Raw genomic sequence first — 13,319 nt, forward strand, 5'->3', positions numbered from 1 at the left:
GTGCCAATACTCAACTCTAACCTGAGCCTGCCTTTCATCAGAATGTGCCCTTGTCCCCAGCCAAAGTCCACTGGACATTGGTCATGTGCTGCTTATCTGAAGCCTCTGGAGTTTTTTGGCTTGTAGATCCCAGTTTCCAAAAACCTGCCCCCACAGGGGTGGAGCACCAAGCAAGTTATTAATTCATTTCAGGTTGCTCTCAGGTTCAGAAGTAGCCTGGCAGGGACTGGAGCTAAAATGAGGATCCCAGCCCCTGTCCACACCTGGTGCATCCTGCTGGTCTTGCCCTCATTGCTGGCCGCCGTACAGACTGACACTGCCCAAAAGGTAGTGGGTATACCCATGTGTGCCTGTGTGTGTGCCTGCATTTGTAGTGTGAGCTGGGGAGCAAGAGACTATGTCTGGGAAATGGGGAGAGCCTCTCGAGTGCTCAAGCACATAAGCAGGAGAATGGCGCAGCATGTGTGCAAAGCAGTGGTGCTGAGGGCCTATCCTGGGGGCTTACAGGTGTTCCCCCGCATAATACAGGGGTGCTGGGCGTGGTGTGGCACGCCTGTAATTCCAGTACTTGGGAGGCGAGACAGGAGAATCGCAGGTTTGCAGCCAACCTCAGCAAGTGGTGAGCCAGACCAACCTAGTAAGACCCTATTTCAAAATAAAATAGGGCTGGAGTTGTAGCTTGCAAGCAGAATTCGCCTGCTTTTAATTCCAGTGCCCCCCCCAAAAAATAGAAGGGATGATCTTATTATGTCCTCTATTAGCTTTGTACCTGCGAAGAAATAAAGTATAGCCAGTTACCCTTTGAGGGTGGCAGTAGAGTAGGATGCATTGGAATACAGCTTCTACCCCCCCCCCCGGCTGAGAGGCCTTCAGGGAAGGAGTTTATGCTTCTATATCTCCAACTCCACCTCTGTAAACTGAATAAAAACAGGTCCTGTTCAGAGGGTTGTGAAAGTGGAACTCATAATACTTATAAAGTGTCCAGTACAGTGCATGGTGCAAAGCTAACACTAAATCAAATAAGCTGCTCAGAACCTCTGTGCTAAGCTACATGTACAGACAGCTCTGTGAAGTGAACAAAGTATGTATCATGCTTAAGATGTAGTCCATCCGCCTGATACATACAGGCAAGTAAGGGGTGTGTAAGGCTCTGCATGTATGTCCTTCTCTGGGGCACCACAGACCTCACGGCAAAGAGCTCACAAGTGGGAGAATACCCTGTGCAGGGGAGGGAGACAATTGAGGAGAGGCAGCGGCAGGGCAAAGGAGCAAAGAGGAAGATTCCCATCTCTTTGAGACTGGACCCTCATTTCCTCCAAATTCTCACAGCTCTCACCGGCACTGGTAGGAGACAGTCAGGAGCTGTCTTGCTCGGTTTTCGTGGACGCCAAAGTCACCAGAAACCAAAGGACTGGCTCACTGCCCTTCCACTGGGCAGAGCTCAGCCCAGACAAAGTTCCTGGCCCCAGAAGGGCCCTCACCTCTGCCCAGAGAAGTGGGGCTCTGCGCCCACCCATCATGTGTGCTTGCTATCCCCGCGAGGCACTATTGGGTGGGGAGAGAAGCACTCAGCTTCCTCTCATTTCAGACAACTGTCCGTGTGTGAAATGCCTCCCTGAGTTCAGCCTGAGTCCTGGTCAGCACTCAGGTTGGGAGCAGGGGCCAGGGTCAACTCACGCTCTTGAAGAGAGTTTCTTAAGCTGGGGTGGCACCGAATTTATCTGACCCACTTCCCCTTTGCTGGTCCAGAATGGCATCCACATCTACAGCCTCACTGTGGACTCTAAGGTCTCATCTCGATTCGCCCACACAGTCATCACCAGCAGGGTGGTCAACAGGGCTGATGAGGTGCAGGAGGCCACCTTCCAGATAGAGCTACCCAAGAAAGCCCTCATCACCAACTTCTCCATGTAAGTACTCCCACCCCTCAATCCAGCACTTCATCTCCTCTGGGCCCTGTGATCCTCCTCTTCCAGAAGCCAGACACACCACATATGTGTGTGCCGCCTCAGGCCTCACAAGGACCTGGCTTTACCAGTTGCACCTGTTAGAGATGACCTCTCCTGCTACTGAGCAGCCCTCATCTCTGAATGCTGCTGGGGGCGAGCAGAGGGCCCCGGCACCCTTGTGCCTTTGCCTTTGTGGAGTAAAAGCTTGGAGTATCTTGGGGCCAGAGCCAGGCAGGGGAGTCACCAAAGCAAACTTTCTATCCTGAGACATCCCCAATGGAGAGTTGCCTGGGGGGGGGGAGCTCTTGTCACAGGGGGTGGGTCTACTCTCAGCTCAGAGATTTCTGTGGATCTGTAACCTGGTGACGTTCCTCAGTTTGTCTTCTGCCATCCTCACAGTTTTGCAATGTTTGCTAAGCTTAGCAGAACTCCTGTCTGTCCTTGGCCTACAGAACAGGCAGTGACTGAGGACAGGAAAGACGCTGCCCCCAGAAACCGGTGGGAAGAAAGGGAATGGGTGGGGCCCCTGTGGTTGGCTCTTCCTCTCTCCCTCTCCACTCCACGGCATCCCTGGATTTTCTACCATGGAGCCCAGGCTTTGCTGCCCAACTTATGAACAGAGCCTCAAGGTCTAGGCCAGCCTCTAGCCGGGAGCCAAAGAGCACATCTGCTAAGAGCCCAGGATTGGCACTGGCCCTCTCTGGTCTTGGAGCCTGGTCCAGAGTTACATTATAACCAGGGAGATCAGGGAAGTGGGAGAAGAGACCTCCCTCCCCCATACAATCAGCTACCCCCTCACTGTACAAGGAGCTCCTGAGTCACTTTCCCTCTAGAGAAATGGGCCCAGGACCTTCTCAACACCTGCCCCCAATGTCTGCTTAGGAGTATGTCACACCTCTAGGAGTCTCATCCACCACTTTTCTGAAACCTACTTCCCAAGATGTCAGGCTCCCTGCAGAATGCCCACCTGAGTGGGAGGGCTTGGTGGGACCCAACACTGGGCACTGTGCAGCTTGGCACACTCTTGCTGGCGATTGGCTGACTCCAATGCGGGGCCTCACTGGAGAAGTGAAGAGGCCAGCTTTGCCTCCTGGCCCCGTCCCTTGCATAAAATGTACCTTTACTAACACAACTCAAGGTAGATGGAAGGGCCCCACTTTGGGTCTTGTATACCATAGGTACATAATAAATGGCAGTAGGCTCAAGCAAAGACAGGAGTCATTGAAGAGGTGCACTAAGTCCTAGAGAGGCCCCACCCACCAGCCTCTTGACAGCTCTCACCCCTGCCTCTAGGATCATCGATGGTGTGGTCTACCCGGGAAACATCAAGGAGAAGGCTGCAGCCCAGGAGCAGTACAGCGCAGCCGTGGGCAGGGGAGAGAGCGCCGGCCTCGTCAGGTGAGCAGGGGCAGGGGAGCCCCTGTAGGTGGGGGGGGGGGGGGTCATAGCCAGAGACTGCCTTGCCTTGACCTTGCTCCTACCCCCAGAAGCCTTGCTCTACCTGGCCCGCAGGGGCAAGCCTAATGCCCTCCTCCCTCAGGGCCACTGGGAGAAGGACAGAGGAGTTCCAGGTATCAGTGAGCGTGGCTCCTGAAGCCAAGGTCACCTTTGAACTGGTGTATGAAGAGCTGCTCAGGCGACATCTGGGGGCGTACGAGCTGCTGCTGAAAGTGCGGCCCCAGCAGCTGGTCAAGCACCTGCAGGTACCGTGCTGCCTCTTCCCAGGAGGCTTCCTAGTTGACCCTGGCCTTGGCCTCGTGTCAGGTGTCTGACTGACCTCCTGACCCATGTCTTTCCTTCCAGATGGACATTCACATCTTTGAGCCTCAGGGCATTAGCTTCTTGGAGACAGAGAGCACTTTCATGACCAACGAGCTGGCAGAGGCCCTCACCACCTCACAGACCAAGACCAAGGTGGGCCTGCCATGGCAAGGGTCCCAGGCACCTGCCTCAGTCCAGCCTGATAAGCAGCTGGATCCCAGAGTGTAGGACAGTTGGGCAGAGTCTCTGAGCTGAAGGTCTTCTGAGATTTCTGTCCCTGCACCACTGAGCAGATGAGGGTAGGGCCTCGAGAAGGACAGTGGGCCTTGTAGGAGCCCTGAGATCTGTGGAGACTGTGACAGGAGGGTCCTGGGACTAGGCAGAGAGACAGATCTAGTTGGATCACACGCATCATGAACCCAGCCTCTGCTCACATGGCTTCAGAGATGGTGTCCACTCACACACCACCGTGGAAGCAGTTGACCAGCAGCACAGCATGAAAGAAAGTCCCCAGGAACAGTGACCCAAGACTGCACCTTGGAATTCTGGTTTCTCAATGCATGTACAGAGGTGGAGAGTGTTGGTGCAGCCTTGGCACTCCAACTCCAGCCCAGATCATTCTTCCAGGCTCACATTCTGTTCAAGCCAACACTCTCCCAGCAGCAGAAGTCTCCTGATGAGCAGGACACCATCCTGGATGGCAACTTTATTGTCCGCTATGATGTGAACCGAACCCTTTCTGGGGGCTCCATTCAGGTGAGTGAACCGAGCCTTCTGTGGGGCTCCACACAAGAGCAGGGCTATCTAGGGATCTGTCTACCTCAAAGGCCTGAGCTCAACTGTTCTAAAAGAGGAAAATAACAAACCCCTACTTAGCAGCATGCGTTGGGGTTGGCACAAAAAGAAAGCAGGCCGTTTTCCAGAACTCTCCCCAGACATTGCCTCCTTTTTGTTTTAGTATTTGAGGTAGCGTATATAAAAAGGTTCAGATACAATAAACCTGACATCAGTGAAAAGATGGACAATTCCAATGCGTAAAGAGGAAGCCTACTACTGCCAGAAACTTGTGTCAAGAAGCTACTATAATGAGCATAAAACTAAGCTATGAGTCTCCCGGCAGCAACGACAGAGAGAAACCACACAGAGCAGCTCTCCACAGGGACAAACCTTTCCTGCCTCTGAAAAGAAGTAGCATTAGAGACAACACAACTAAACTGCCTGCCTGCTTGCTTCTTTCTTTCTTTCTTTCTTTCTTTCTTTCTTTCTTTCTCTCTCTCTCTCTCTATCTCTATCTCTCTCTATCTCCCTCCCTCCCTCCCTCTCCCTCCCCCTCTTTCCCTCTTTCTTTCTTTCTTTCTTTCTTTCTTTCTTTCTTTCTTTCTTTCTTTCTTTTGCAGTACTGGGGATTGAACTCAGAGGCATTCTACCTCCGAGCTACACCCCCAGCCCTGTTTTTTATTCTTTATTTTGAAACAGGGTCTCACTGAGTTGCAAAGGGCCTCACTAAGTAGCTGAGGCTGTCCACGAACCAGAATCCTCCTGTCTCTGCCTCCCAAATGCTGGGATTACAAGCATGTGCCACCATGCCCAGCTCAAGAGAGGGTTTGAACTTTGAAAGATGGTGAGGATTTAGAGAGAATAGTAGCAGGATGGAGGTGGTGGGGGTTTGAACAAGGAGAACACAGGAACCCAAGGGCTTAGAATGAGGAGGCTGGGAAGGGTAGGGTAGGGCTACAGCTCTGATCACCTGGACACTGTCTCACTCTGGCCACAGATAGAGAATGGCTACTTTGTGCACTACTTTGCTCCCGAGGGCCTGCCCACAATGCCCAAGAATGTAGTCTTTGTCATTGACAAGAGCGGCTCCATGTCTGGTAGGAAAATTAAGCAGGTAGGTTCCATGGCCCACAAAGCACAAGCCACACCCCCACCCCAAACCAGCCCAGGATGCCAGCCTAAGGGCCCTCTGAGCCACCCACTTTGCCTCTTCTCCCCACTTTGTCTTCCTGATCAGACTCAGGAAGCCCTAATCAAGATCCTGGGTGACCTCAGCCCCAAAGACCAGTTCAACCTCATCGTCTTCAGCGGGGTAGCAACCCAATGGAAGCCATTGCTGGTGCCAGCTTCAGCCGAGAATGTGAACAAAGCCAAGAGCTATGCTGTTGGCATCCAGGCCAGGGGAGGTAAGGGCCCCTGCAGCCCCTCAGGCTGGGGATTTCTGGGGCACCCAGCTTGGAGGCCCCTCCATTGAGTGTGTGCCCATCAGGGACCAATATCAACGATGCCATGCTGGTGGCTGTGAAGCTGCTGGAGAGCAGTGAGCAGGCAGAGTTGCTGCCAGAGGGGAGCGTGTCCCTCATCATCCTGCTAACGGATGGCGACCCCACCGAGGGTGAGTGCACTGCACATCATCCCAGGCCCACCCTGGGGAGACAGCTAGGGCTGCAGCCAGGCTTGCTGTGGATCCCAGGGCAGCAAGGGGAAATTGATGAAGCTCCTCTAGCTCTGGGGTTCCAGAAATAGCCATTGAGCACATTGCTATTTCCTCATCCCTGCCCCAAATCCCTGGATGCAGGGGAGACCAATCCCAGAAGGATCCAGAAAAATGTTCGGGAAGCCATAGGGGGCCGATATATCCTCTTCTGCCTGGGCTTCGGCTTTGATGTCAGCTATGCCTTCCTGGAGAAGCTGGCACTGGACAACGGTGGCCTGGCTCGGCGCATCTATGAAGACTCAGACTCTGCCCTGCAGCTCCAGGTGCCCGGGTGCCCTGGGTGGGCCGCAGGAAGCCAGGTGGGCCTGGCCTGGCCAGTGTGACATGCTTCCCTCCCCTCCCCCTGGCCCTGCAGGACTTCTACCAGGAGGTGGCCAGCCCACTGCTGGCCACAGTGGCCTTCCAGTACCCAGGCAATGCTGTGGAAGAGGTCACACAGGACAACTTCCGGCTCCTCTTCAAGGGCTCAGAGATGGTGGTGGCTGGGAAGCTCCGGGACAAGAGCCCCGATGTGCTGTCGGCCAGAGTCAGCGGGCAGATGGTGAGGGGTGCCACCAAATCATCCCCGGGGGAGGGGGCAGAGGGACCCGTTCAGATCCCAGCCCTGCCAAGCTCTCATTGGGCTGAGAGAGTCTTAAAGTGCCCCGAGCCTCAGGTTTCCCCTCTTCCATCTGTGGATAATAGTCCCCAAAGCATGGGTTTGTGATAGATAACCCAAAGTTTCACAGATATTATTGCTTGGGATAAGACTTAGTAAAATGTATTTAGTTTATTTCATGTTTATTTTAGGAAAAACATCAAATAAATAGCTATACAGGCAAATTCCATGCCTATGGCCTATATGTACCAAAGCTTTGGGAAGCCAGGCCCTGTGTGGGAAGCAGAGAAGCTGCTTCAGGCCAGGGGCAGGAGAGGAAGCACATTGTAGAGGCCCCTGGTCTCTGTAGGGAAATCTGGTGAGAGGCCTGGGAGTGCCTCAACTCTCAGACCCTATTCCCCAAGCTGCTTCCTGGGCCAATCTGGGACCATACGCCCCATCCTGGGGGAAAAGTGGGCAGTCGATACAGTCCCTGCCATTGTCCAGCAGTGGCCAGCCTCAGCAGAGGGGCCAGTTTGGGCGGGGGACAGCTTGCTGGAGTGCATAGATCTGGAGCCATGACACGAGTTCTATTCTTAGAACAGTCTGCTTCTGACTGCTGGGCAAAGCCCTTCCCTTCCTGCCCCTTTTCCTCTTCTTTGGGGCAGGAGAGGTATATTGAGGAATGCTTCCTATTCCACACTGCTGCAAACCCTTCCTGCTGCTATTTCTACACTGGCCTGGAGATTGGTTCTGATCCTCGTTCTCTTTCCCCCAAAGAGTTGGCTACGAGCTCCTGGCTTTGCACCTGCCTTGCTGCCCCTGGGTCAGTGCACTACCTTTTATCTCTGCCTCCTTCTCATGATCAGATGCACTCTGACTGAGACCTTTGCACCTCTGAACTCCCTCCCTACCCCCCAAAGGCAATGCAGCCTTGTGGACAGTGCCCTGGACCTGCCCCAGCTCTGGTCGGGTTTCTACCACAAAAGTTCAGAAGCGCAGGGCAGGTGTGGATATCCAGCTTCAGTGTTCTGGCTCTGCCCCCTCCCTCTCCAGCACATGCAGAATATCACCTTCCAAGTTGAATCCAGCACAGCTGAGCAGGAAGAAGAGTTCCAGAGCACTAAGTACATCTTCCACCACTTCATGGAGAGACTCTGGGCATATCTCACAATCCAGCAACACCTGGAGCAGATGTGAGTGGCCCAACCCTTGCAGGCCACCAAGGTGGGTGGCACGTGGCATGGGCAGTGCCCAGGCCGCTTGCTGGTGGGGCAGGCTCAGGTGACATGTGGCATCTCCTAGAGCTTCATGCTTGAGTACCTCACTCTCCCAAGGAGGACATACAGAAGGGGCGCCGTGTGGGGGAGATTTGGCCCAGGCGCCCCAGTGGCTCCTCAGCTCTGCCGTTCTCCACCGACAGAGTTTCAGCCTCAGATGCCGAAGCAGAGGCCTTCAAGACCCGAGCTCTGAACTTGTCACTCGACTATAACTTTGTCACTCCTCTCACATCTATGGTAGTCACCAAACCTGAAGGCCAAGAACAGTCTCAAGTTGTTGAGAAGCCTGTGGAAGGCAGTAAGTGTGGCCCAGGACCCAGCCTCCTGGCAGCATTCTCCCCAGCACCTCCCGACCCCGCCATGTAGACTCCAGGAGCTCAGGGAGACTCGTCACATTCTACAAGAGAAAACTGAGGCCAGGCCTCCTGGCTCCCATGACACGGCACCTATGTCCTTCAAGCACAAGCACTTCATCTAGGTGCGGGTGGCTAAGACAAAAGGATTGCAGGTTTGAGGACCGTCTTAGCAACATAGCAAGACTCTTAGTGAAATCCTGTTTCAAGACAAAAAATAAAAATAGCTCGGAGGTAGAATGCCCCTGGTTCATCCCCAGTAACACACACACACACACACACACACACACACACACACACACACACGACATAACCAAATTGATCAAAGTCACCCTGACAGTTCCCTTCTCTTTCCTTCTCCCTTTCTCTCCCTCTGTGTGTGATGCAGATCACAGACACAGGACTGTACCCTCACAAGGTAAGTAAGGGCCTAATGTACTCAAAGGCTGGCCTAGGTGAGCTCCACTACCATTAGAGGGCCCAGGCCTGCCCTGCTGTGGGAGGTTCTGTGCCTGGCCAAGCACACTGGTGCATTTAGTCACCCATATATTCAAATATTGGCTGTCCCTCAGGCCCTGTCCTGGGCACTAGGGACACAGCTCCCATCCAGCTGGGGCCCCAGAAAGGTCTAAGAAATAAAACCCAAATCTCATTGACTTCCAGGTCCCCCCTTTTCCAAATTCCGTGCTGTAGGAAACCGGCTAGCCGTACTATCAGGTAGCAAAGGAGGAAGGGCTGCGGGGTGGGGGAGGGCATAACCATGACCCCAGCCATAGAATGGTCCATCCCTGGCTGTGGAGAGCCTGCCTTGCCTGCTCCACCTGGCTGGTGACAGGCCTGGGACTTAAGCACTGTCTGATTAGGTGGCAAATCTGCAGAACCTTCCTTTGCCCAAAGAAGAGGATTAGACAGACAAGGTAGTTTGGAGTTACTGCCTGGGGCCACATCCTTCCAGGGGGACGAGTTCCTGCACTGATTGTCTGCCAGCAGGTGGGGGAGGCTCCCCAGATGGCCAGGGGTGGGGAGAGGAGAACCCCTGCCCTTTACTTGTCCCATTCCTGGCAAGGGATCCGTGAGCCTGGCTACGGGACCCATGGTACTGAGAGAAGATTGCTTGTGTCACCTTTTCCAAAGTTCCTGACCTCCTGTTAAGTGCTTCCCCTGGGACACTGGGACAGCTTGGACCTCGTCACGATCCTCAGCCTTCTCTTCCTCATTATCCCATCGAACATCTGAGATGGAGAGGGATGCCTGAGTTGGACACGAGTAAGCCACTCTCTGACCCTTGGAGGGCCTCAGTTTCCCTATGATGGTTATTGAACCTGCTCTGCAAGTGGGGAGAGAGAAAGCGCCAGGCGAGACAGATTGGGAGAACAGTGCGGAGGTGAGGGCACAGCGCTTCTGAGGCCAGCAGGGCCACCCAGCCAGCTGGGCCCTTGGACAGCCCTTTCCTGGCCCTTAAGCTTTGTTCCCCTCAGGCGTGGACTCCACTGATTCTTTCCACTGTCCCTTGGTCATCAGACCACAAGGCTTGACAGAACAGCCTGGGGTGCTCCTCGGCCAGAGGGGAGCAGCCCCCAGGGGACAGGGGCAAGCCAGGAGGGAGCACTGTGGCGCCTCTCCTCCCACCAGCTCTCAGACATCAGGCGCCCCTCCTGAAATGGGGCTTTATATGTCCTTTGTTTTCAGTGGGCAGGCTTCACTAGTTGTGATGGGGCCTCCTAGAAAGGGAAAGTTCCCTCCATTCCCAGAGCCAGCAGCAGTCCCTGTGCTGTTCCTAAATCCAAAGTTTGTGCCAGATGCAGGCTGGGCTGTCTCCTCAGTGCCTCCAGCAGCTTGCCTCTCGTGGCACTGCGGCTTGGCACTGTGTCTGGTGGGCAGGCTCGCCTGCTGACTGCCTTCTCCCTTTCTGTTCCTCAATGTTCTTGTCCTGGTGCCCACCAGTGTCGGCGCTCTCCTCCAGTCAGGATGGAGTTGTGTTGTCTAGAGTCCAAGTGAAAAGCAGAGGTACCCCGCTGGAGCCCTGGGCCGATGCTCCCTCGCTGCAGACCCTGGCGGGCGAGGGAGCACTCCGGGGTCTCTTGAACCTGCTGTGGGCTTCTCTGTGGGAACCCAGCCGTACCCGCTCACTGCTCCATCCCAGATGCTCTGCTTTTCAGGAAAAGGCTTCCTGAACACAGAATTTTTTATTCCTTTGTCTTCTTTTAGAAACAACCACAACAGCCCCACCTCTTGGTAAGTGGCCAGCTGCCCCAGCCCCTCCCTGTCTTTGCCCCTGGCCTTCTCTACCTGCCCCAGGAACTGAGCTCTGGTACTCCCAGTCTCCATCCAGCCTTCTTCTGTCCTCCTGATGCTTCCTGGGCCCGGCATGGAACGACTCTGTGTGGACTTCAAGCACTCTCAGGGGCCCGTGAACCTGTTCTCAGACCCAGGCCAAGGTGAGACACTAGATCCTGCTCACGCCGCCTCCCACCCCGTGCCCACAGACATACAAGGTGTGCACACCCTGTGCCATGGCCTCCTACAGCCACCCATAGGCCCTTCACTGGACACCCTAAGCAGGTCTGCATAGGCAGAGGAGGGGCGGGGAGCTGCACAGGGTCACCTGGAAAGGGCTGATGGGCAGAGGAAAGAAAGGGTAAGGATGTTCCAGATGGAGGAGTCAGCGCCTGCAGGGCACAGAGGCTCTGTCCTCTGGGACCTTAGCAGAGTGGAGGAGAGAAAGGTGGCGGGGCAGGTGACTGGCCAGACCCCAGCCCTGGAAAGGCCACCTGGTCAAACTGAGGGGGCAGGGCAGACATGAGGACTCTCATCCCTCAGGGATGTCACAGACAGCTGCACAGAGCTGAATGACATCCACAGCTCCCGAGGACCACACCATCTCTGGCTTCACTGTTCAGACATCGGCGCTCCCCAGGACAGGGAGTGTGGAGCTTCCTCTCAGCCCAAGCCATGCAGCGTGAAGGCCAGGCACACTCCAGGGGCTTGAAGAAAGTTGATCACTTGAGGACTGGGGGCTCCAGAGTCGGAGCTCTTGTCCAGCATGCTCAAGGCCCTGCTCAAAGCCTGGCCATCCCTAGTACTGAAAAAAACAAAAAACAGGAAAGAAAATGTTTGGACTTGAGACAAGATCCTTCACTCTCTCTTCTAAGAAGTTTCTCAGAGGGTGGGCTGTCCCCAACACCTTGGGGCCCTTCCAAAACCGTGTGAAACCAAGGAATGCGTGGAGAGATGGTGGAACAGGCTTGCAGTGTGGAGGGGTTGCTGAGGAGAGCGGTGTCCTCCCCGCCAGCACCCAGCCCTGGCTCCCGCCTCTCTGGTTCTGCTTTCTCAGGGGTTGTGGTGACTGGCCAGTATGGGAAGGAGAAAAATGGGTTCTCCTGGATCAACGTGGTCATCGAGAACCCCCAGCTGCAGGTGCACGCATCCCTTGAGCGTGTGGTGGTGACTCGGAACCGAAGAAGCTCAGCATACAAGTGGAGGGAGACGCTGTTCTCGGCCTTACCCGGGTATGTCAGGCTGGGGTCCCAGACAGATGACCTCTCAGACCATACCTGCCGATGGTGGTACTGACCTCAGGCTATAGACTTGGGGAAAAAGTGGGGACAGAGGTGAAGAGAGCCCCACCCCAAGCCCCTGTGGCTCTGGAGGCAGCATGGAGTTGCCCCAGGGTCCTGGTTCCCCTCATTTCTGGCCCACGTCACTACCCATGCAGGAGACAGTGTGGCTTGGGGCGACTATGCAGCTAATCCTGTGTAATCCTGCACAGGCCACTTACACCCTCTGGCCTCAGTGTCCTCACTGACTATGCTAACCCTGAGCCAGAGGGCCAGGGGGGCCCAGTACTTGGGACATATTTGCCATCTATGATGCAGTGCCCCCCAGCCCAACAGATGATAGTGCCATCTGTCGGGTGAGCTCATGATGACAATCGTGAGAAGCCGGAGAGCACTGTCCACAGGGGCAGGGCACTCTCATGATGACAAAGAGGAGGGGCATCCTCCAGCTCTGGGAGTCAAAAGGGACCCTGGCCCCCTGTGGACTGTGCACTCTGAGCCCGATGCCTGTGCTCATCTTTTCCCAGATGTGGGAAACCGTGTCTGTTGCAGCTCTCAGAACTCCATGGCGGGGCTTTGTTTCCACTTGACGAATGAGCACACACCCAGCGGATCTGAGGGGCTCATCTGAAAACCTTCCCGATTTCATAAAAGACTTAGAATTTCTTTTTATCTGCTGGATACATAAAGATTGATAGCATGTCTGTCTTGAAAATACACACTAGAAAATGAAATATTATTCTAGTGATAGCCCAAGTACTCTGGTGAGCTACAGAAGATACACATAAAAGACAGACACCTGCCAGGTGTGGTGGAGCGCGCCTGGAATCCCAGTACTTGGGAGGCTGAATCAGGAGAATGTCAGGTTCATGGCCAGCCTCAGCAACTCGTGAGGCCCTCCACAACTTAGTGAGACCTTGTTTAAAAATAAGGAGTAAAATAGGGCTGTGAGTGTGCAAATTTAGGGCTATTCATTAAACCTCAGAGTAACAGCAGGGTCTTACGACAACACTTAAAGGAGCCTAATATTCATAAGGAAATCAAAAGGGCAAGACTTTCAGAGATTATTTTAAGTAAAAAGGAGAAAAAGTGGTACAGTTCTGTAATCACAGCTATTTGACAGGCTGAGGCAGAAGGGTCAGAAGTCCCAGGCCAGACTGGGCAACTTAGGCCCTATCTCAATTTTTTTTTTTTTTTCGCGGTACCAAAAAAATGGAACCCAGGGGCATTCTACCTCCAAGCTACACCCCCCAGCTCTATTTTTTTAAGTATTTATTTTGAAACAAGTTTTCACTAAATTGCAGAAGGCCTCACTAAGTACCTGAGGCTGTCTGCGAACCAGAATCCT

The 13,319-nt window shown here is 54.2% G+C and overlaps 1 protein-coding gene across 1 annotated transcript in view; it reads left to right on the forward strand.

The window, feature by feature from the left end:
• Positions 1 to 237: 237 nt before the first annotated feature.
• Positions 238 to 13,319, forward strand: part of ITIH4 (inter-alpha-trypsin inhibitor heavy chain 4) — a gene marked incomplete at both ends in the record, with an annotated part of 16,040 nt that continues 2,958 nt past the window's right edge. The window contains 17 exons of the mRNA XM_080715375.1: positions 238 to 327; positions 1,750 to 1,910; positions 3,243 to 3,347; positions 3,490 to 3,652; positions 3,753 to 3,863; positions 4,338 to 4,466; positions 5,485 to 5,601; positions 5,725 to 5,893; positions 5,977 to 6,102; positions 6,286 to 6,467; positions 6,560 to 6,745; positions 7,838 to 7,977; positions 8,205 to 8,359; positions 10,359 to 10,532; positions 10,623 to 10,649; positions 10,736 to 10,852; positions 11,749 to 11,923. Of these exons, the coding sequence (XP_080571501.1) occupies positions 238 to 327; positions 1,750 to 1,910; positions 3,243 to 3,347; positions 3,490 to 3,652; positions 3,753 to 3,863; positions 4,338 to 4,466; positions 5,485 to 5,601; positions 5,725 to 5,893; positions 5,977 to 6,102; positions 6,286 to 6,467; positions 6,560 to 6,745; positions 7,838 to 7,977; positions 8,205 to 8,359; positions 10,359 to 10,532; positions 10,623 to 10,649; positions 10,736 to 10,852; positions 11,749 to 11,923 (2,327 nt within the window). The remainder of the gene's footprint in view (positions 328 to 1,749; positions 1,911 to 3,242; positions 3,348 to 3,489; positions 3,653 to 3,752; positions 3,864 to 4,337; positions 4,467 to 5,484; positions 5,602 to 5,724; positions 5,894 to 5,976; positions 6,103 to 6,285; positions 6,468 to 6,559; positions 6,746 to 7,837; positions 7,978 to 8,204; positions 8,360 to 10,358; positions 10,533 to 10,622; positions 10,650 to 10,735; positions 10,853 to 11,748; positions 11,924 to 13,319) is intronic.

The sequence above is a fragment of the Muscardinus avellanarius genome (genome assembly GCF_963383645.1).
Source record: "Muscardinus avellanarius genome assembly, chromosome: 18".
NCBI classification, from domain to species: domain Eukaryota; kingdom Metazoa; phylum Chordata; class Mammalia; order Rodentia; family Gliridae; genus Muscardinus; species Muscardinus avellanarius.